At 36.6% G+C, this 25,082-nt stretch overlaps 1 protein-coding gene across 2 annotated transcripts in view; it reads right to left on the reverse strand.

The window, feature by feature from the left end:
• Positions 1–238: 238 nt before the first annotated feature.
• The window catches only part of ATF1 (activating transcription factor 1), a 35,571-nt gene continuing 10,727 nt past the window's right edge, over positions 239–25,082 (reverse strand). For both annotated transcript variants that reach the window (XM_039352030.1, XM_039352031.1), the window contains exons 3-8: positions 22,757–22,879; positions 18,939–19,036; positions 13,890–14,011; positions 13,321–13,485; positions 4,115–4,274; positions 239–2,927 (exon numbers count right to left, since the gene is read on the reverse strand). In XM_039352030.1, the coding sequence (XP_039207964.1) occupies positions 2,783–2,927; positions 4,115–4,274; positions 13,321–13,485; positions 13,890–14,011; positions 18,939–19,036; positions 22,757–22,879 (813 nt within the window). In that variant the 3' untranslated portion in view covers positions 239–2,782. The remainder of the gene's footprint in view (positions 2,928–4,114; positions 4,275–13,320; positions 13,486–13,889; positions 14,012–18,938; positions 19,037–22,756; positions 22,880–25,082) is intronic.

Consider the following 25,082-nt stretch of genomic DNA (forward strand, 5'->3'; position numbering starts at 1 on the left):
AATTCAGCTGTAGGAGCTATACTGTACTTTAGTTGTGGTGGTTGCGATCCATAGCAGAGACTAACAACACAGGTGCTCTGCTTTATGAACAGCAGCTGTTCACAATTTTATGTATGAACAATGTGGCAAAGCAGATTTGTGTGTTGGGATGATGGGCGTTTGCAATCTGACATTGTACATGTGTGTGTATGTGTATCATATTTAGAGATCATTTTAAAAGAAATAACTAGGCACTTTCTGATAAGTTTTATTTATTAAAAGTTTTTGTAGATATATATCATAGGCATTTTTTTTAAAGAGTTCAACATTCAGGTGAGGATAAATAATTGGAAAAGTTCATGTGCATATATATATATATATATACCCTTCTCTCCACAGTCCATAACTGTGGAGCTCTGGTGCAAAACTAATAGCTTTGGCTACATTTCACCCTGAACATTTCAGCCCTCTATGTTACGTCACCACATAACATTGGCTGCTGAGACTTACCTAGCTCTGCTTGTACCTACAGAAAGTGGGAGCCCTGAAGAGGAGCTTCCAAAGATATCCATTCCCAGAATCCAATTTCTTTTTTCAAAATATTTTAAGTACAGAGATAGGCAACTTGTCCTCCAGGTTCATGGATCACAACTTCTCACAATCCTTTTTGTCCATCATATCAGGTTAGAATAATGTGAACTTCAGTCCAGTATACCTGGTAAGCATTAAATTGCCTATGCCCAATTTAGGCAATAAAAAGTGGAAAGTAGCCCCCTCCCCCCCTTAAGTCTTTAAAAAGAGAACAGAACCAAGAGAAGCATATGGCTTATTTTCAAAGATAGGAACCTTTTTTTTTTTAAGGGCTTCCCATTTCAAGTTGTTGTTCTTTGCTGGGTGAGTTTACATCAGATGTGTCAAGCCTATTGTACAGGTACACATTTTTTGATATGTTTACCCCAAAACTGCAGAAATCCATGCAGCTTCTTTTCTTCTTCAGCTCTTGGAAGCTAACAGTTTTGGGAGAGAAAGGCACTATCATTTTCGTTTTAAAGTTTATTAACAATTTTCTACATAATTCCATGGCTGTATTGAAATATTCTGCTGTTCTGTTCTCTAATGCATGGGGCTGCTGGTAGCAGAAGGAATGATTTCATGGCATTTTCTATGGAATGCTATATCGTGATAATCTCAAAATTGCCCAGAATTTTAACATATTCAGCAGTATTATAATAATAGCATCTTCTTGGCCTAAAATACAGATTGAAATGCATTTAATGGCATAATTTTAAAGGATATCATTGGAATGATAAAGTATTGTGGCAACAACTGTTGGCTTAACATTCACTAGGTATGCAAAATAAGTCTTTAACATTTCTTGAAAATAAGAAAGCAAAGTAACACAATTATCCCTGACAGCATCTTCATATTGAAAAGATCCATGCATTTTTCTATGAACAAAAGGAATCTTTCCCCCACCCCAAGATATTCAAGAATATTTTTGTTAATCCCTACCAGATGAAATACACAGAAATAGGCTTTAGTTTCTCAAAATATTCTACAAATATAAAGTTGACAATCTGAGATAAAAATATCTGCTTTCTGAAATTGTACATATCTAAAATACCCATATAAAAGGTAAATATTTTAACTATAAAAATATATCTGAGATCAATTTCAGCTGGATTAATTCTTTATAAAAATCAGAATTATTTTAACAAATTACTATTAGGTTTACAAATAGAGTCTTGAAATTAAGTACTTCAATGTTTCTCTGTGTGCATTATCTTTGGTTTGTAATTTTAGTTTGTCTGTGGTATAAAATGGGCAGAGCTAAGGATCTTGGCATTTGTTCAGTCATTGTATGCCAGGAACGGGGTCTTCAAATAGCATACATGATGCACATTCACTTGAATTCATTTTTCAGACATTTTTCTTACCTGTGATTAAATGCGTAGGCAAAAAAAGTTAAGGTATTCTCCAGTAGAATTTGTTCAGTTGTATAAAACAGCGAACATTGTAATAACTGTGATTGGTATATATTTCATGTCTTCAGGTGCCTCCAATCACAAGGAATCCATTGCTTTTATCAATACTGATAAACAGCACATTAAAACATTTAAATTGTCTCCCTTCAAAATCATCTCTATGGTCTCAACAAATTAGTGCAGCTTAGAATTTCCAATCTGAAGGAAAAAATATGTATACAAAACTGAAAAGCCTTCTTATATGAGGACTGTTCCAGATATACAAAAAATACAAAGGTGACCTCGTACACTAATATGACAAAAGTAAATAGAAACCACACAACTGGAAACTCTGAATGCATGGATTTGGAGCTTATGGACTCCGAATGAATGCTCATTGCAAGATATGCAGTCCATTGCTTGTAAATTTACATGCACAGGTCTAGTATGATGGGTTAAAGAATAAACATGAATATGTTCTGATTAAATATGTTAACAGACATTTACAGCTGATGGCAATTTTAGTTTATCTGCAATTTAACTGCAATCAAAAGTTAACAAGCATTTAAAATTAAACTACAGCTCATGAATCCAATTGTTCAATTGATAGAAGGTACACGTCCATATAGCCTGATTTAATCATGATTCCAGTTGTGCCAGAGGAATGGCTTCACACAATTTCATGCTTCCTTTTAGTACTCTGCCACGCAAGAATTTCAAATAATATTTTAAGAGTCTTTAAGTTGTAGAATTTGAACAGAGATTTTTGACCTTTCATTTTAATCTTTAAAAAAATCAAATCCCCCTGATATTTGCAGAAAAGCTTCTACCTTCTTTTCTTACACACTTTTATGGCAATAAAGATCTTTTAAAGTTTTTAGTTCTTCGATTAAAGTTTTGTTCTGGTTTTCAAGGACAGCAACTCGATTTTCAAGGCATTTAACATACTCTTTCTTTTTTCTACGGCATTCTCGAGCGGCTTCTCTGAAATCCAAAAGCAAAAATATGTTAATTACGATACAAAATTCAACATATTTTACAAACATTCCATTTTTGCTTAGAGAAGATGGTGGCCATTATCATTTTTTTTTTCTTTAAATGATGATTAGGGTATTTTCCTTGCCAGGTTAAGTATAGATTTGCCATTCTAGAGTGCTCTGTATTGTGATTTACATGGTCTACCATGTACTAACCTTTATGCTCCCCTACATTCATCTTATGCTCCTGCCCCTCCTTTTAGATTTTTGTTTTATATATAGAATTTTGTTCTATATCTTTTTAGCTTTATATTACTTTTTAAATCTTTGATGAACTTTTTATGTTTTTAATTGACGGTGCTCTTCCCTCCTTTTGCTGATCTTTGGCAGCAATAAAGATCTGATTTAATTCTTTCAAGTAAATTTTGAAATAAATGCTGAGCATTTTTTCAATATTTTATACCAAATAAAATCAACTGTCAAGACTGTCTACAGTTAAATGAGTCCAAGAAAAAGCAAGGTACTGCAACTATGTATAAATCTGCTCTAATGTTAAGGAACAAAATAATCGTATATCCATTGAATATGGCCTCAAACTAAGTACCCACAGAAGGATGTAACATAGTCTGAAGCCTATATAGGGTTTTACTTCAGAAGTTTGATACATTAAAAATCATAGAGGGTAGACGTTCAAGTGATCCATCAGTATATGGTATATGCAGTGGTGGGATTCAAATATGGGAACAACCAGTTTTCTGTGTGGATGCTGCTTCCGGAAGTCCATTCAGGGCCTGGGCAACAAAAAAGTAGCTACCGTTTCTGCCGAAATGGTGCGGACCGGCTGAATCCCACCACTGGGTATATGTGATGGAACGTTTCACAATACTTTTTCATTATGAAGCACGAGTAAAAAAAACTAAGGCTCCTAGGGGGATACATTAAATTTATTTTTCAAGAATCTTGCTTTCTTATTTATTAAAAACAACAATTCTTTTCCCCTTATTTCTTGAAATAAGGCATTTTTAAACGAAGGCATTTCCCACTCCAAAATAAAGTGAAATCAGGAAAAAAGCAGGCAATATAAACAAGCATTTAGAAGGGAATAATATTCCTTAGGCAAGATAAAAGACTGAAACCTATTGGTAATCTCTGTACACAAGATCTCTTTTCAGAACGTAAGTGGAAAGTAAATACCTATTTTTCATCAGCCTTATTTCTCGTTTTAGTTGGGGATCATCTGTTTTGGTTGACTGAGATGTCAAGGACACAGGAGTTGTCATCACAACTGTTTGTGGAAGGGAAGTGGTGGTTGGTGTTCTGCGTAACTGGTAGGCCTGCATATCCCCAGATGCAGCTGTTAAGGAATCAGAGTAGAGCACAAGGTAAAGCCGTGATTCCCAAACTCTGAAATACTGCCACTTCCACCCTCCAAATAAAATTAATGATTCCACTAGGTTTAGGGTTGGGCAAGAAACAAAAATACAATTTTAGTGGGTTTTTTTTTAGGCAAATACTGAAAATGATGGACTCCTACATTTCATTTTTTAACGGATTTGGAAAAAGATTTGGAAATCTGAGTGATTTTATTTTTGCATATACCATTATTTTCTTTACTGTCTGCAATTAATTTCATTCACTACAATGAGGGTGAAAATATAAAATGATGTTTCCTTCGCCTGGACCTCCATGGGCACCAGACAAAGTACTAGGCCAGGGGTAGGCAACCCAAAACACTCAAAGAGCCACTTGGACCCGTTTCCCACCAAAAACAAAACACCGGAAGCCGCAAAACCCTTTTGATATCTAAAATGAAGATAACACTGCATATATCCTTTTTTACCTTTATTATAGCTGTGTGTGTGTGTGTGTATGTATGTATGTGTATGTGTATATGTATGTATGTATGTGTATGTATGTATGTATGTATGTATATATATATATATATATATATATATATATATATATATATATATATATATATGTTTTCTGAGGTTTTCGCGGTGTTTGTATGTAGGTCTTTGGTTGTTCGGGTTTTCTCCCGCGTAAAATTGGAAGTGTCTTGGCGACGTTTCGATGAAGTCCCATTCGTCATCTTCAGACTGGTGTTTTCAGCTTCGTGCTTCAAGGAGCAATGTGTGATTTTAGCTGTTTCTTCCTTTTAACTGCCAGTGGGGGTATGAACTGATTGGGTGGGAGCTTGGCTGTGTTCTGATTGGGTGGAGGTCTGTTCTGATTGGTTAGGGGCTCCCCCAGCCAATCAGAGCACAGCCAAGCCCCTAACCAATCAGAACACACCTCCACCCAATCAGAACACAGCCAAGCTCCCACCCAATCAGTTCATACCCCCACTGGCAGTTAAAAGGAAGAAACAGCTAAGACCACACATTGCTCCTCGAAGCAGGAAGCTGAAAACACCAGCCTGAAGATGACGAAAGGGACTTCGTCGAAACGTCGCCAAGACACTTCCAATTTTACGCGGGAGAAAACCCGAACAACCAAAGACCTATATACATACACACACACACACACACACACACACACACACACACACACACAATTAAAAATAAAAGTAAAAATATCACTCTTGGGAATATCCATACTATTAAAACAATGATCACCAAGAGAATGCTTTAAGAGAATAAAATTACCTACAGACACAGGTAAAAAAAGGATATATGCAGTGTTATCTTCATTTTAGATGCAAAAGGGTCTCTCTCTCTCTCTGTCTCTCTCCCTCCCTCCCTCTCTATCTGCCCTTGGTCTGCCACTCCTCTTCCCCCACTCTTTCTTTCTCTCCCTCTTTCCTCTCTCTCTCTCCCCCTCCCTCTCTCTCTTTCTCTCTCTCTCTTTCTCCCCCCCCTCCTATCTGCTGCTCACCTGGCAAGCTTCAAGCTGTTGTCCAACAAGCTCAGGGGTAAGCAACCTCGTCTCTTTTATGACTCATGGACTTAAACTCCCAGAATTCCTGAATCAGCCTAGCTGGGCTAGCTAGCTCTCTCCTGCACTTCCTGCTTCCTGCTTCTTGCAGAGATGCAGGAAAGGGAGGAGCTCCGCCCAGTAAGCTTTTCAGCTCCTCGGAGAACACTGTGAGTGCACTCTCTTTTATACACACACACAAACACACAAACACACAGAGAGAGAGAGAGAGAGAGAGAGAGAGAGAGAGAGAGAGAGAGAGAGAGAGAGAGAAGCGCAATTGCCTCTCTCTGTCTCTGTCTCTCTCTGCAAAGGCAGAGGAGGCTGGGAGCCACAGGGGAAGGCTGAAAGAGCCGCATGCGGCTCCGGAGCCGCAGGTTGCCCACCTGTGCGCTAGACCTTGCCTTAAATCAGCTTCTCTTACAATACTGCAGCTAATAAAACACCTGGGAGGCTGTAAGTTGCTTTCGGCACTCTCTCCCTTCATTTCCATTCTATTGCAATATCCTTTGCTATTTAAAAGTCAGGTCAAATGGTCACTGGATTAGAGTATTAAGTCTTTTTTTGAAAACACCTTTTTAAATGTATTCTATTCATCAAATTGATATGGCTGTCCATCTCAGAAAAAAGTGACTCTGGGCAGCATACAGTATTTAATTAAAAATCAACAAATATATAAAAGCAGTCATGAAAACAATAAAAAAGCACATGAACAAAAGAAGATACTGACAACTGCCGTAAGGGAACCAGGCTTGATGGCATAACCAGATCTCAAGGGGTTTGTGGAATGTTAAGAGGGACGGAGCTAACCTCGCTTCCGGGGGGGGGGGGAGAAGATTCCAAAAGGTGGCTGCCTTGGCTGAGAAGGCCCATCTCCTGGGACCTGCCAAGTGTCATGACAGACAGGACCTCCATTACGCCTTCTCTGCCAGATCTGATGGAATGGGCAATGACAGGCAAGCAATGTTGGAGATTGTAACTGCCTGGAACACCCTACACAAAAAACTTTCTTACAATACCAGTTTTATATATAAATGGCATCTTACATACTTCAGAAATAATTATTAATTATAATTATTGAAAATATTAGCTAACAATGGGGCACTGAGCATAAAAATGCAGTTCAAAATCTTCAGTGTGAGTAGATGGCACAAACAGGTCTAAATTTAAATTAAACAAGAGGTTTAATGTTTAAAATGTTATATCCATGTTTGTTTTCAAATAATCCAAAACTAGCATTAAAATAAAAGGAAAATTCTAAGAATTAGGATATCTGTGAAAACTAGATTCCAAAAGAGATCTTTTCTTGGCTGAGGTTTATTTCCAGTCCTTTGAATCAAAGATAGGCATAGTTAGGAAACAATTATTGGTCTTACTCAGAAAAAGTAGGCAGTACTCGAACACAAAAAGTAGTGGTTGTTTATTAAGGATGATATACCACAGAATACACAAGAAAACTTATACACAGAAATGTTAATTTGAAGAAGTGGAGGCTTGTAAAAATAATTCATAGTCAATTATTACAACTGGTGCCACTGCTACAATAAGCTTTAGTTTCCTTGCATAACTACTCTTTGGTTTCAAAGGGAACCAAAGACTTTGCATGAACAGTCATCTCCTCTGCATAAGCAAGAATACTCAGCCCATTTCAGAAATTTCTATGGATATCTGTATGTGGAAAGTGGAAAATTGCAAAACTTATGGAATTAAACTTATGGAATATTACTTTTTTAATCAAAAAGTATGATTATATAATTGGTTAGGACTAATTGTTTAATGGCTCAAGCATTAGAGACAGTTCCCAAATAGTTAGACTGGCTAAATGATAGAAAATAGTACACATGACTTAACAGCAATTACCCATTTTTTACAATAAGAGATTTTATTGCATTACTCATTCTAGGGCAGGGGTAGGCAACCTTGGCTCTTTTATGACTTGTGGACTTCAACTCCCAGAATTCCTGAGCCACCGTGGCTGGCTCAGGAATTCTGGGAGTTGAAGTCCACGAGTCATAAAAGAGCTAAGTTTGCCTATCCCTGTTCTAAGGGAAGAACTAAAACCAGCTTTTTGTGGGAGGAGAAATTTTGAAGAGATTTATGTGTAATTAGCTACAGAAATTGATGGAGTCCTGATGCATTTCCTCTCCCCACTTTCTTGTAACTGCCTGGATAGGCTAGGTGGCCTGTCCCTGCTATAGGAAGTGGACCTTCATTATAAGTCTAATATACTAGCTTCTACAGTGAGACATACTAGAGCCATTTCTGGGGTTGGAGCTTTGCCAGAAACTATTTTTTGTAGATTATCTTGTTAGAGGAAATTTGTGAAGAGTTTATGTAAATTAACCTTGCAGTAATTAATAAATATGGCCAGGTGACGACTCTATAAAGATCTCCCAAGGAAGTATTTGAAGTTTGAATGAACTCTTTACCTTCACCACAAAACATTCTCCTGAAGATTTTTCTTAGCCTCTAAACACCTACATGCGTGATTGGCATGGTTTTCAACCTACTGAAGCCTCAGATGTTATTGTGCTGAATATTCTGCATAATACTTTATAAAGAAAGGAGTTATGACTTCCGATTTTTGTGCCATAGCACACCGCTGCGGGATTGCAGTGCTCCGCACTCCACAGCTGATTTCGCCCTGCCAGGGGATCCTGAATGGGTCTGAAGTTGCCCTGGAGAGTTGACAAAGAAGGGTGTCCTGATGATCATGGAATGACAGTAGTTGTTCCATTCGATCCAGGAGAAGCCCTCTAACCCGATAGGAGAAAAGCTAGCTGCACACCAACGTCTAGCCCAAGCTACTTGCAGCCGAAGTCCAAGAGCACAAACCAGAACAATAGTGAATAGCGTGCTTGGAACTGGTGAGAGTACCGATCTTCTCTCCTCTCCTCTGTAACTAAATCCTTGGGAAAGATCCCCAAATTAAGAAAACCTCCGAAAGTGAAGGGAGGGGACTACACCCCCACTCCCTCATAGAAGGAAGCGGCAAATTAACCTTTAAGGGGGAAAGAAATTTACTGAAATCAAAGTTAAAATACTACAGTCTGGATAAATCTATAAATTAAAAAATAACTGCTAAGACTATACCTTAAAGGGTTTTGATGAAACTATAAAAATAATAATAAATAATAATAATTTTTGTCTGAAAAAGCTGGAAAATAAACTACTACTGACACCTAATGGAGAACTAGAGCATAGAACATTAACAACACTGACTCAGAAATTGGCAATACGCTCAGAAATAAAGAATAATCTGTTCCCTTGAATTTTAATAATCCTCAGAAGACAGCTGGGTGGGAACAAAGAAAAAATACATACTGGGCCAGCCATAAGATTAAAAAGTGCCTGTAGGAAAAGAAATACTCTGACTGTTGTCTAAACTCAAGAATTATTTATAAAAAAAGAAAAACTTTGACTCTGAGCTAATCTTTTAGGGAGGAATTTACAGGAAGGACTCAAGGTGATTAAATATACTGAACTGGTTGACAACTGACGCCTGAATAAAAGCACTGTTGTAAAATACTGATTTTACTGATGCCTTGACAATTGGAAATACAGTGGGTTATAAAAATTATATATAAAGATAAGAACTATATAAAATTGGACTGTTTGGATTCTGAGTTTGGCTGGTTTGACAATTATAATTATAGAGACTATGGCACTGATGAAAGACTATTTAAAAGGGGGAGACAACATGGATATTGTATGCTTATCAAAAAATGACAGAAAACCACATTTAATACTTACTACTGAAGGACCTAGCCTGAAATATCAAAGACCTCCAGAAGCAACATTTCAAGACAAGACAAATACTTTCCAGGAGTAAATGTATGTAATGCTACAACAGATACAAATGACAATAGATTTAAACCATAAGGAGATAAAAAAAAACAACTTTGATGACATAAATGAGCACATCTCTAATGTAAATCCACAATCAAAAAACAGAAAATGTTGGTAAAGAATGAACAAACAATTCAAATAACAGAACATAATCTAGAAGAAAATGACTTAATCAGCGAAGCTACAAATGAGGAGAATTATAATTTAACACAAACAGGAAAAAACCTACAAGACTTGGACATAGCAACAAAAATGGAAAAGATACTTTATTCATCAGAATGTCAAAATAAACCTGAGGATAAGAAAGAAGACTTAACAAAATGGACTATAGAACTGCCAGGAGAACCATTAGAGTTTGGGAGACAAAAGCATATCTTTTATGCATTCTGTCTTCTCCACTCCCAACAATACTTACAAAAATAAAAGAACTTCCTGGCAAGTGGAATATATCAATTTGGAAAGCTACTTGGCAAAAGAAGGTGGCCAGAGACAGATTCAAGAGATTTGACTCACTCTACCAGATGGAGTATTACATGAACAAACACTTGTTTGAATACGGTTAAAAGTACAGATAATTTTGGATATAAAAGGACCTTACAATAAGAGGGATAAGAGATATAAGTAATATAGTGTGTAAAATGTAAAAATATTGAGATGATGTATGTGAATGAAAAGTGTGAAATTTAAAGGTAAATTAAGTTGAAGAGAATTAGGACTAAGGAGTGAGTGAAATACTGAGGGGAAATTAAGTTTAAACAAGAACTTAAAAAATAGGATATATAGTGATTTAACAAATTAACTTTTACAAATATAAGTGAAATATAAACTGATCAGAAAAGATGTTATATGTAGATGTCATAAGATAGATAACAGTATAGTATTTTTATAACACATGAAATATGAAAACATTGGGATGGTGTATCTAAATGGAAAATCTGGATATTTAGATGATAAATATTGAGAAAATTATGACTGATAAGAATTGTTTGAATATTAAGGGGAAATTAAGCTTAAGAATTATGAAAATAGGATATATGGTGAACTAATAAGATGATTTTTATAAAAACACAAGTCAATAAGAAAAAAATGTCATATATGGACGTTATTATTATTTGTACAAACATGAAAAATGTTTATATTTAACCATATATGTACTGAAATGATTAAGAATTATATTTGCTTAAGGTTGAAGAAGAATACTATTGGGAGAAGGGAAGATCAAAGAAATATACTATTAATTAATATACTAATTATGGAAGTACAAAAATGATTATTGACTATTAATTAACTACTAATTGTTTTTTTCAAAATATATGAACCAAGACAATATGCTGTACACTAGGCACTAAGGATTGTTATTGTAAAAAAATCAATAAAACATTTTTTTTAAAAAGAGAATTACATGTACATAGAAATTATTGGGGGTGGGGGTAGGTGAGGCTCTTCAAAAACTTTCTCATTCCTTGTTTCTTTTTAACCTTTTAACCAAATGGGAAGACTTTTGCATGCAAAGATGATGCTCCAGATGTGAACTTGAAGTCAGCTCAAAGAGTAGTGCTCTGAACTGGGACTGTTGCTTCACTTATGAAAATCCAAGAAAACTCTGATGAAAATGAGCAGATAAGCTTCTGGCATGTTTATCAGTTTAAAAGATTATTAGATAATGGTGTCTGTCATGCACCTCAGTAATTCCCACTCTACAGATTCAATGGCTAATTGAATTGTTCAATGGTCTGAGGTTCAGGATGACATGCCAAGCTGCAATTTTTACTCCCTTGAACAGAAATAGGGAGAACAGATCCTCCATTCCTTTATGCCAATATTAGGTGATATATTGCCACCTTCATTCTATGGGGAAAGAGGGTAAAAGGCTATGTGGGGTATCTGTCAGGTTCAGAGGGGATGCCATCATACTGGACCAAGCTAGGCCAGCTCCAAGCCACTTTCTCATCCCCAGCATCCTCTGCTGACTGACATGGTGCATCACATAAGAGCTCCAAATGCCCCCAATATGGTACTCTTATGTTCTTCCTTTGCCACATCGGCAATGGGAAGCAGAAGATATATGTATTTATCCTTGATAGATGTCTTGATAGAAGCTCTCTGCTTCTGAACTCATCTGGTGACTCTATCTCAGCCTGCTAGTCAGCACTGGTAGAGAGGCCACTTGAATGGTTTTATTCATCAGCACAGTGTGGTCCTGACAGTTACTATGAATTTGGAGAGGAAGAGGTCCTCCAGAAGATACAACTACAATACCGAGGCCATCTGGTGTCTCAACAACCAGCAGATGGAAGTTGGATGGATCATCCTGGTCTCTCCATGAGTTCCCTTCTACTTCTGGCCTATTCACTGGACTGAGCAGCCTTTCCTGGTGCTAATCAAAGGGAGGTGGGGAAAAGGGCACAGCTTGCTGCTTCAGTGAAAATGAGAAATGGTCGTTCATTGCCAACTCCCTTCTTTCCCTGTTGCCTGGGCCCAATGGTCTCTGTTGCCTTGGTGCAGTTCCCACACTGCTGGAGCTCTTCTTGGAAGGAGCAAACCTTAAAGTTGCAGCATTATCAACATGAAGTCCATTTTATTTAACCTCTGTGACATTCTCTTCAATTATTGCTGCTGCTGCTTTTTTTCCCAGTCTACTTGAAGCCAAAAGAAAAAATTCTCTCAGAAAAAAGATTAAGATTGAAGGGAGGCTTTTCCTTCATCAGAGGGAGGATTTAACCCTTTCCTGTCAACCCTACTTTCAGGTGACCAAAGAAAAGGCAAAGGAAAGAAAACAGCTAATCTGCATAGTCCTGGCCAGAAGGATGGCTAGAAGAGTTGGAACAAGAAGAGCCAAAATTGGGAAAAGAGCTAAATCCCTGTAGACAAGTAGCATCACAACAATTCTAAGCCTTTTCCCAGAGCAACTGGAAGAATAATATTTACCACAGGTCACCCTTCTTTTGCTGTAGGAAAACATCTTAGTCGCCAAAGCTAAATATTATGATCAATTTCCACTAATAAATTATGGAAGGAATTTGGGAATTGCACCAAAGCCTTAGGTATATTGAAAATTGAACAACCTTGCTATACATGGACTTTTAATGAATTGGTACTAATATTTATTTATTAATATCTCGCCCTTCCTCCTCTTACTTTCCCCACAACAACAACCCTGTGAGGTAGGTTAGACTGAGAGAGAGTGACTGGTTACGCAGTCAGCTTTCAGAGATTAATAGTTTGAATTACAAGTAGTCCTTGATTTAGGAGCACAACTGAGCCCAACATTTCATTTGTTAAGTGAGTTTTGCCCCATTTTACAACCTTTCTTGCCACAGTTGTTAAGTGAATCACTACAGCTGATAAGTTAGTAACCTGATTAAGTGAATATGCCTTTGCTTGTAGAAGGACACAAAAGGTGATCACATGACTTTGGGAAACAGCAACAGTCATAAGTAAGAACCAGTTGCCAAGCATCTGAATTTTGATCACATGATCATGTGGATACTACAAAGGTCGTAACTGTGATAAATGATAATAAGTCACATTTGTAATGCTGTTGTAACTTTGAATGATCACTAAATGAACTGTTGTGATCTGTATTTAAAGTGTATACTTACTTTGTACTACCTGTATTTAAAGTGGATACTTACTTTGCACCACTACCTGATTACTTGGTACAAGTATCTGCTGGCCATCAGATGTCTGCACATACTGTAATAGTGGAGTCCCAGTAGCATTTGTAAACGTCTGTAAGCCCTGCACACTCTCCGCACTTGGACTGCTCAACTGTAACGGTCCATTTGGGGCAATGGCAACTTCAAAACAAGGCAGAACGAAAGAGGGAAGATGCTGAATAGTGCACAGTATAAGATAAACAATAAGCAAGATTTGTTTTCTTTTGGGCAGTCCCACAGGAATATTCCACTGAATACAGTTTCTTGCCTAAAAATAAGTATTAAGTAATCTTCAATTGTCAATTTAAAAATGTTCCTCCATTTTCTCAATGCTAACTTGTTCGATTACATGTTTTGAATGAATATTTAGTATGAGAAAAATGTGATTTTAACTCATAATAAATAATTATTGAATTAAAAACATTTCCAAAATCATTGCTTTGTTTTTCTGATAATAAATAATTTTGGAAGGGATTGTAATTTTGAATTAGAATCATGGGCACTAGCAACGTACCCAGTGTAGACGTGTATTAATTAATACATACTATATTGACCAGTGCTGGTCTGATAAACAGGTGTTGTGACAGGCATTGAAGTGACAACAGCATTTGATTCATCTCCTTTCCTATCCCTTGTATCTTCAGAAGAAAGGTCATTCAAAATTTTTCTATAAAAAAACAACACAATGTATCAGATGTATACTACTGGAAATGCTGAATAAATTGCTATAGTATTATTACATTGATTATTACAATATGTATAATTTTAGGCACAGTTTGGCTTTTTTTCAAATTCAAGAGAAGCAGAGTCCAATATTGTGTAGCCTTATAAAACTAAAAACTTTTCATTAAAATGACTGTTTGCTAGTAATGCATATTTTTGAATATGTTATAGAAAGGTATAATAAATGTAATAAAAAGATTGAAGGTGGATATTTTATAAAAGACAGTTAGCATTTGCTTGGGAAGCAGTATTAAAATCTAGATTCCATGACTAAAATATCCTATTAGATAGCCAGGAAAGTCCAAACAGCTTTAGAAGCAGACTGAAGTTCTTGCACAAGCTCACAGGTTAACTTGGAAGTTGTGAGATACTGCTGTATGGTAGCAGTAAAAGATAAACCATGGCTGAAAAACGTCACTGGTGACGATTCTCCGTCCCCAGAGTCTGGAATTCTTTCCCTGGCGGGCCCATCTGGGCTGAATGCCACCCTGGAGGGGTGACCACCGAGGGGTGAACATTTGAGGAAGGAGAGCCGGTGGTAGCCAGCTCTCTGAACTCAAAACAGCCCCTGGAACTGGCAAAAGAAGGGCAGAGAGTTTCTGCAATCGCCGCCATCACCAGCTGATCGTCGGAGACAGAAGACAGCTGATTGAGAACAAGCAACTGCTCCAGGTGAGATAACTTCAATATTTATGGCAAACTGGACCTTTTGAAATAAATTGCCTACCTTTGAGCTGAAGCTGGAAGCTCGAGGGAGGGAGAAGAGGTTTTTGGTTCCCCCCTCCCCTAAAACGGTGGTTTAAGCTTTATTATAAAATTTTCGAATTCTTTTTCAATGGAATTAAAGTAGAATGTCTTACTATATTTTATTATGGATGGAAAAGCAAGATTGCTATGATATATATTCTTTTTTTTTTTTTTTTGGAAGCCAGCTCAATTGCCTTGCTACGGAACTTTAGCTTGCTGTTTCACTTTTTAAACTTTTTTTTCTCTCCCCATTCAAACAACAGGGAAAGAAACAGCGTCCCCTGGTGGTTATATTTTATTTTCTTCTTTTTTATTTTTTTCTCTCTCTGACCTTGGATACATACCTGCAAAGTTTGGCTCAATGCCCAGATACTTGGCTATGTGCCCAGACATTCTTATCTTTTAGAGACCTTCAAGAGAGAGCTTTGGTTTTTTTTGTTTTGCCTAGTGACTGGCTTTTTGCTATCTGTGACTAGTTGTATTTTCTGTAGTAAGGAAACTACACAAGAAGATCTTGCAAAGCTGCAATTGAATTAAAACTTGATTACTGTTGCCTTGTAGGCTTGGTTTTTTTTTTTCTTTTCTGGCTTATTTTTTCTTACTCTTTTTCTAGAGACTTTGGGTGCTTCTTTGTCCATATCTTTTTTTCCCTTTTTCTAGGGCTCCTCGATAATTTTTCTTTTTTGGATAATTTTCTTCTTTTGATTTTTCTTATTTTTTTTTTTAAAAAAAATTGGCCTTGTCTCCTGATAATAAGAGGGCACTGGACTACTATTTTTATCCTTCTTTCACCTTCTTGTGCATTTTGGTGGATTACAATCGGCCAGTGGGCCTCCATATTGGATTACAAATAAAGTGGCCATCAGGCCTGTTATTGTGTTACAAATTACAAATTGAAGATGAGTACTCTAAATTTGGCGAAAGGGGTGAAAAAGGGTTCTTCAGCCCCTGCCTCAACTTCGGTGAGTCTGGCTCCTCAAAAATCTATTACTACATTTCTACAACAGGAAACCCAACAAGCTCAACAAAAAGATACACAGGCCATATTCCAGGCAATTGCGGATTCCAGAATGGATATGAAAAAGGACTTAGAGAGAATCTATGAAGATTTGAAGAACGATATCTTTAAGATGGACCAAAGAATAGAAGCGTTTCAACAGATGATGATAGATACACAACAAAGAATGCAGAAAATAGAAGACAAGTCAGCAGTGGTAGATGAGAAATTAGTGCCCTACAAGAGGAAAACCAAAGGTTGGCACAATCTAATGCGGAATTGGAAGGAAATATGGCAGTCATGGAGATGGAACGGACATCGTATTTCTTAAGATTTCAAAATGTGATAGAAGAGAAAGATGAGAACTTATTAGACTTGATGAGTGGACTACTGGTGGATTTACTTGGAATGGAAAAGGACCAAATGAATAGGGAATTGGACCAGGTTTTTAGAATCAACTCTAATTACGCAAGAAGGAACAGAGTGCCCAGGGAGGTCCATGTCAGATTTCTTAAAATAAATCGATGAGATGAAATTTTGAGAATTGTAAGGGACCAACCTATGAAGTATAAAGATAAAGAGCTTGCAGTTCTTAAACAGATTCCTAGAAAATTAAGGGAAGCATGAAGAGATTATCAATTTTTAACAAGGAAACTGATTGATAGAGGAGTGAATTTTAGATGGTTGATTCCAGAAGGGCTACTGAATTTTTGGGACTCGAAAAGATATAGACTGGACACCCCATTCCAAGCAGAGGAATTTTTCAATAATCACAGAGACTTTTTGGAGAAAGGCGATATGGAATTTAAGAAATCAGAGGGAATGTCTACTGCAGAGACTTCTAAGCAAACAGAGGAGGAGATACCCAAAAATATAAACCATGGTTTCCCTAAGTTTATCCTCACAATAGTCCTGAGCCCGGTAAAACTCAGAGACAGAAGGGCTTGCCAAAACTCACCCAGTGGACACAGAAGTTGGGTCTTCTTGAAATACATCTAACAATTTACTTCACTACACTGACTCCCTCAAATTCAGGTTATAGACACAAAACAAATGGGCAATCTGTGGCTGTTAGCTTCAGAAAATACAGGATCTTTAACCACTAGGAACAGCAATAGCACTTAAACTTATGTATTGCTTTATAGTCCTCTCTAAGTGGTTTAGAGAATCAGCATATTGCCCCCAATAATCTGAGTCCTCATTTTACCAATCTCGGAAGGACGGAAGGCTGAATCAATCTTGAGCCAGCCAGAATCAAACTCCTGGCATCTGGCAGAATTAGCCCGCAATGCTGCATTCTAACCACGGTACCATCAATGCCAACAATTAGCCAGAACATCAGCTAGCAATCTATGTGGCATGCAGACATTAAAATATTTCCCTCACATGATTTAGGTCTTTACAGACTGAAATTAACATTTGGAATTAGTAAACGTTTGGTTCTAAACATGATTAGACTACAGTTGGTCCAGAAGGCAGCCACGCGAGTGATAGTGGGTGCTCCTCGATACACCCACGTTACACCTATCCTCCGTGAGCTGCACTGGTTGCCTATTGGTCTCCGGGTCCAATTCAAGGTGTTGGTCATTACCTTTAAAGCCCTATATGGCTGAGGGCCAGGCTATTTGCGAGACCACCTACTACCTCATAGTTCCCTACGTCCGGTTAGATCCCACAGGCTGGGCTTCCTTCAGGCCCCGTCGGCCAAGCAGTGCCATTTGGCGGGGCCGCGGAGGGCCTTCTCTGTGATGGCGCCCACACTTTGGAATCAGCTCCTCCCGGAGATTAGGACCGCTCCCACCCTGTTGGTCTTCCGTAAGCTACTTAAGACCTGGCTTTTCCGGCAGGCCTGGGGTTTATAAAACTTTACCCCTGGATGATTGTTTTTGTATTGTTGTTTTGTTATGTTTTATGTGTTTTTTATTGTTAGCCGCCCAGAGTCTTTCGGGAGTGGGGCGGCTTATAAATTTTAAAAATAAATAAATAAATAAATAAATTTTTGATATTGTGAACCAACCAAAGCTCATGAACAGTCTGCAGATTTCCCTACTGCAGAGCAAAGATTATTTGTGCAGAATAACTCATCTCCTATCTCTTCAGGGACTTTTTCATCAGGAAGTACTACAATCTAGACTTGTACAAAACACTGTCACCTCAAAATGTTCTAACCTCAAAATAGTTAAATGTTCTGAACATGAAACAAAACAATGTCTTTGAAAGTTTTGTTGAAACTGTGAAAGAAAAACGCTATATTGAGTTTTCTGACTATTCCCAACACTGCAACTGGGCTATTCTTATATCCTGTGGTTGGACTGCTTTTTAAAAACTCTTCTCAGCTTTCTAGAAGCAGGGAACAAAAAGCGTTGTTAATGCTGCTAAGGCTGTATAAATTTAAAAACTACTATTACAATGGTGATTTAGTTGGTTTGATGGCTATTTGGTTTGATGTTCTTATGCTCTTTTATAATACTAATATGCATGCAGTTAAGAAACACTAGAAGTCTTTTTAATAACTTTTTATTTATTTTGTCACCAGCAGTTACTCCTCTCTGAAAACATGTGGAAAGAACCACAACACAGAATTTTTGTTATATTTAGGACTGTAAAACATAAATGCTGGCCAAGTTTTTTTTAAAATTAAATCATTGAGAAAACTTAATAAGGAAGCAACTGTCAGAATAAGTGACCTGGTAGATTCATTTAAAAGAATTTTTAAAAACTTAACATTTTTAAATTTTTGCAAATAACTTCATTTCTGGCAAATAATTGATTTTGTGGAGCCGTAAAAAAAGGGATCCCTAGGGGTTCTTAGACCATACTTTAAAAAAACACTGATTTAAAGAAACTGAAAAGACCAATATTGGTTCTTTCCATTGAGAGGCTTTTTTTTTAAATAGATACTATCTAATCAGACTTTTGCAGTTAGGGAATTTATCCATTCCAAAAATGATTTTAAAAATATGTCCTTGACCATTTTTTTTGCCATTTGGCTAGTATAGATGAGGCCAAAAGAATTGGTAATCTTCCATTTTTTTCAAATAATCCAAGTTTGCCATGAAATATTATTTTCCATAATAATTCTAGTACAGATCTGAGAAGAAATTATATTTTGGTATAAAATACAGACCTATAAGATGGACGGCGTGCTAACAGACCTCTTGCTTTCTGGGAAGAGTCCATGCTATCTGAAGAATCTTGTGAATCCTCATTCTCTGATAATGATACCTGAAGGAAATAAACTCTCATTTTGTTGAATGTTATATAAGACAATATGATGCAGCTTTCATCTATGCCAAGTATAAGCATTAAGATTTTTAAAATGACAGCAGCCTTTCAACAATTTGCAGGAAAAAAATTATATACTAAGGGTAAATAAATCTATTCAAAGGAGGTGTCACTTGTTATTTAAACTAGAATCTGGACTGTAAAATATTTATGGACTCCAGTCACTTTATGTGCAGATCCATAGGTAAAAGATTCTTTTGGACCTGTTCCATGTCGATCAAACAAACAAACAAAAAAAAGTGACTTAAAAAATAGTTATATTGCAATATAGTGTTAGCATTAACACAGATACAATTATTAACTATTATAATATACAAATAAAATGTATACAACCACTTAATAAAGAAATGCATTAAAAAAATAAAAAGTGCATAAAAAGGAAAAGATAAAAAGAACTCCCCCTTTCAACCCCAGCAAGTATAATCAACATTAAGGACTTACCTTTACTGTTAAAGTAAAAACAAAGATCTCTTCATTCCATATCTCATCACAATTTCTATAAACTCATCTCTAAAAACCCATCTCTCCCTATTAAACAGCAAGCATCCAGTACGGGTTATCAGAAATAACAACATTAATATTACACCCAATCTGAATCTTTCTTTTACCCTTTAAACAAATCCCTATTTTCTCTCTTCAAATAATCAAAATTCAGTCCTACTCAAAAAACAATTAAAATACTATCAAAAGTAACCATTGTCATCCAGTCCTAATCAAGAAGCCATTAAACATCTGACCAAATAACACACCATTAATTTTGGTCAAACAAATCAAGTATGTATTTTTTCTTCTTTCTGCAAAGGCTTTAAATTCTTCAAAGAAAGTTCTAGCACCTGTCTTCTCATACTCGTCCTCTTCTCCCAAAATTCTTTTCTTCATCTTTATCAAGCCCCCTTTGTACTTTAGCAAACCCCTCTTGTAAATTCAATATAAGAAATAGTCCAGATCACTCATCTGGTATGTTATTAGTATTTTTTCCCAATTTTTGAATTATCATCCTAAATTTGTAAATCCATTTCTTCCATCGCCTTTTTGTAAGCTGTAATTTTTAATTCTACTTGTAAACCAGTTTCGGTTTCATTCTTTTAAATATATTTTATAAAATTTCTACAAAATAGTTTATATATGTATGTATGTATGTATGCATGTATGTATACATGTATATATATGTTTTCTGAGGTTTTTGCGGGTGTTTGTATATAGGTCTTTGGTTATTCGGGTTTTCTCCCACGTAAAATTGGAAGTGTCTTGGCGACGTTTCGACAAAGTCCCATTCGTCATCTTCAGGCTGGTGCTTTCGGCTTCGTGCTTCTAGGAGCAATGTGTGATTGTAGCTGTTTCCTCCTTTTAACTGCCAGTGGGGGTATGAACTGATTGCATGAGAGCTTGGCTGTGTTCTGATTGGATGGAGGTGTGTTCTGATTGGTTAGGAGCTTGGCTGTGCTCTGATTGGCTGGGGGGTTGGCTGTGCTCTGATTGGCTGGGGGGTTGGCTGTGCTCTGATTGGCTGGGGGAGTGTTCTGTTTGGGTGGGGGCTTTGTTGTGCTCAGATTAGTCTGAGTTGCAGGGGGATTTAAAATGGTGAGCTGCATTGCTATTTTTTGGCTTCGCGTTCGTGGTCGTGCCTCATCTTCATGGTGGGTGTCAGTTTGCTTCATGTATGGATTGGAGGGGTTTAAAGTGGCTAATGATGCAGCTGTGGTCTGGCTTCTGGTTTGTGGTTGTGCCTCATCATTGGTGTGGCTTTGGGTTTCCTCACCAAAGCCGAAACCAATGTCCTTTCCAAAGGATTCAACTTTGCAGTCGCTCCCAAACACATCCCCACTGAAACCATTATATGTGGAGTTGAAACCAGCCTGACCAAAATCAACCCCGACGACGCTAACAGAATCAGACTCGAAATCATCAACATCCTCTGCACCAGCAAGCCACCCAAAAGCAACTTACCCAAAGAAGAACCGACAGCACTACGTAACCTGAAAGAAGACACCAGCATAATAATCTTACCAGCAGACAAGGGCAATGCCACGATGGTTATGAACACATCTGACTACCAAACCAAATTAACCAACCTACTCCAAGACTCTACATACAAACCCCTAAACACAGATCCCACCACCTACCTGGAAAAAACCACCAGATCCAAAATAAAAGCCTCCCCCATTAGCGAAGAGATCCAGCAAAGAATCATTCCCAGAGAGAAATCATCCAGATGCCCTAAGCTCTATGGTCTCCCCAAGATACACAAAGAAGGAACCCCACTTAGACCCATAGTCAGCTCCATAGGCTCACCTCTACAAAACCTATCCAAATTTCTTGCCAAACAACTACAGCCCTATGCAGAATCCATCACCTCACACGTAAAAAATTCATTCCATTTCTTAGAGATCATAAAGAAACAAAACTTACAGCCCAGCGACCTACTCGTGAGCTTCGATGTCATATCCCTGTTCACCCAAGTGCCAATCAAAGAAGCCTTGACAGCTATCCAAAACTAGGGGCGTTAAGCAGGCTCAAGTCACAACTGCGAAACATTACAAATCCAAATTTTGCGTAAGAACGCAAAAAAAATGGAAAGGGAAATGTGCAAGAAAAGAAAAAAGAAAAAATTCAATACAATTAAAATATAAACTATATTAACCTTTTGATATAAAATTCAATAATACACATTATATAATGATAAATAATTCATACAATCAATTCCCAAAATTAATATAGCATTTTTTTGGTTTCCACCAAAAAGTCCAAAAGTTGTTTCACATAGAAACAAAGCTAGACAAAGGCTTTTCTTTAATCAAGGTAGTTAATTTCACCAGCCAGTTCCATTAACTTCACTATCCATTCTTCCATTGTGGGAATTTGTAAGTCTTTCCATCTCTGTGCAAGTCTCACTGCAATTATTATATATAAAAACAAAGTCTGATTTTTTTTCTCCCAATGCTTATCCATCAAACAAAAGAAAAATCTCCAGTTTCAACTGTACATTTTTTAAAAGAATTCTCTGTATTAAAGTATATATTTGATTCCAGTAACTCTTAACTTTCTTAGATGTCCACCAAAGGTGATAAAATATACTTTCAGAATGATTAGATTTCCAAGTAATGTTTGACCCACCATTACACATCTTTGATAATTTATTAGGTGTTGCTGTTGATCAGTCACTAACTCATGTCCAATTCTTTGTGATACCATGGACCACAGAATGCCAGCACTCCCCTGTCCTTCACTGTCTCCTGGAATTTGCCCAAATTCATGTTCATTGCATCAATGACACTATCTAGTGGTCTCATTAGCTGCTGTTCCCTTCTTCTTTTGTCTTCAATCTTTCCCAACATCAGGATCTTTTTTAATAAGTGCTCTCTTCTCATTAGATGGCAAAAGTATTTGAGTTTATATTGTTATAAACCAACCAACCAACCAATAAATACATGTTCGCTTTTATAAATAATACAATTAACCATCAATTACTTGTATAGACCTCTGCTATTTAAGTTTTATTTCTGTACTGCTGCAAGAAAATTGCATGAACTTGTCCATAAACTCACCAGAACTCAAGCTTTACTTGAGGGGGAATTTTTTTTTAATGAAAGGCTAAAATATATAAATACAAACTTTTAGTAAAAACTGAAAATAAGTTACATATGGATATGAACAACATACCTGTATTGATTGTCCTTGTGGGGAATGAATCACAGTGGAGGTCTGAGCTGTATGAATGACTCCCTGGACCTGATCTCCAGACAGATGTACCACTGTTAGTGGAGCTGGACCTCTAAGAGACATCTAAGAGAAATAAGTAGTTTAGTATCCATATCCACAATCATGAAATGGAAAGTACAGTTAATAAACTCATACATAAATAACATTTCAGTTGAGACCCAGCAGGGCTTAATGTTAGTTTATTATTTTTATTTTATTTGTTAAATTTATTTGTCACTTATCTCACCATGGGCTATTCTGAGGCTTAATAATAAAAAGGAAGGAAAGGAAAGGAATGCAACAGAAAGAAAATAATAGAACAATAAAATAAACAATAACAAAGGAACACAACAAGAATAATATATCAATATGATAACCAAAAAGATGGATGAGTCGAGAGCAGAGAGCAAGGAGGTGGAGGTAGAATCTACCTTCAATTTAGCAGCTACAAGTACCTCCACTGAACATTAAGTCAGCTGTCCATATTGAAATATTGGGTGGGATTAAGTAGGTTAGATAAACAGAAATATTAATATATAAAATAGATAGAGTAATTTTGAGAGAGGTGCCGCTCATGTATTTCCCCTGAACTGTATCCAAAGAGGGATGAGAGGGGAGGAGGAAGGGATGGAAGGAAGTAGGATGGGAGGAAGGGATGAGGGGAGAGAGGTGAAGAGAGGAGAGAGGGAGGAGGGAAGTAAGGAAGGAAGGTAGAGAGGGCGGATGCAGTCGGAGGGGGAGATGGACGAGCGACACCTAAGGTTATATGTATGAATTTATTTCAAAGGTATTTTTTATAACGTATTGAAAGTATTAAATGTATTGAAAAATGAAAAATATTTTTTCTTCAAAAAAAAAAATTGAAAAAAAACCCAGTCAAACAAATATAATTCTGAGGATGTATTCTAAGAACTATATGTACTTTATATAAGAGTACATCAGATCTTCAGTTGTCATCTTTGCCACGTTTCAGTATTTGCTAATCTCATTTACTAAATCTAATAGCTTATTTAAACTGTTTCAAAAAGCAAAGAAACATTTATCCATAGTCTCATGCAGAACTCTTCATGAAAAGCATTACACACAGGGAAACCAAAAAAAAATAAATCCATTTGTTCCCACATTCTTGAGTTTTAGGAAGCAATCAAAGTCAACCGAACTTTTAGGGGGATTTATGCATACAACTTTCTGGGACTTTATGGCTGCTTGGAATAGGAATATTTTATTATTGCTGTGTTCAACTCATGTATCTTAATGTTTGTTTTTAATCTGGCTCTATTTTTTTAGGTGTTTTAATCCTGTTAACCCATGGTAGAGATATAAATTACTAACAGCCCTCCATAAATTATAAAGCTTTCTCAGATACTATTGTTGTGCTGTTGTTTAAATTTTATTGGGTAAGAATTTCTTAAAATTTAAAGAATTTGCAACACTAATTTTAGAATCAGCAAATATAAGTAGTGCACCTCTCTGTTCAAAATATCTTAAGCACATGAATAATGTCCACAAAAGGGAGTGGAGACAATGTAATGTCAATGCTTGGTGTTGCATTATTTGTGATGCATCATTATTTTCCTCCTGATATATTTGCTGAAGGCCTCAACAGATGGCAGCACCTAGCCAACTCTGGCTGATCTCAGAAAATGAAATAGGACTGGCCTGGTTAATATTTGAGCAAGAAAACGTTATTAGAAAGTTGAAGAAGAGAATAAAGGTAAACCTGTACCAAGAAAACTATATGGATGTGACCATGTTTCAACAGGAGGTTGGACTAGAAGGCCTTCAATGTCCCTTTTGACCCTATGATTCCATGTAATTATTTTTTATTCATTATGCAAGAAGTAGATACTTTCTTGGGAGCAAATATTTTTAAACACAATAATTATAATTCAGTTTTTAAGTTTAGCATATTTATGATTCTGATATTTGAAAACATCTTTTCAGAAATATTTTAAATTAAAAACTTGGGTTTTCAAAAGTATTGGGTATATTCCAGAGAAAACCAATTCTCCATTTCACTGCTAAACTAGTTCAGATGGACTAGAACTAGATGGACCTTCTAAAATCAGTAGAGAATAAGTGTTCAGATATTATGGAGTATGCAAATATATTATAATATATTTGTATATATGGTATTTTGAGTTTTCTTCTGGAAGTACATGATTACCCAAGACCCTTTGAGTACATATACATACTTATTGAAGTTATTTAGAAAGCAAACATTAGAAAGGAAAACTCCGCAGTAGCCTACTTAAAACTCCTTCAAGAGACTGCTCACAGTTAGCTG

Source organism: Crotalus tigris, unplaced genomic scaffold (genome assembly GCF_016545835.1).
Source record: "Crotalus tigris isolate CLP2741 ecotype Arizona unplaced genomic scaffold, ASM1654583v1 scf7180000018397.643900, whole genome shotgun sequence".
Taxonomy (NCBI): Eukaryota; Metazoa; Chordata; class Lepidosauria; order Squamata; family Viperidae; genus Crotalus; species Crotalus tigris.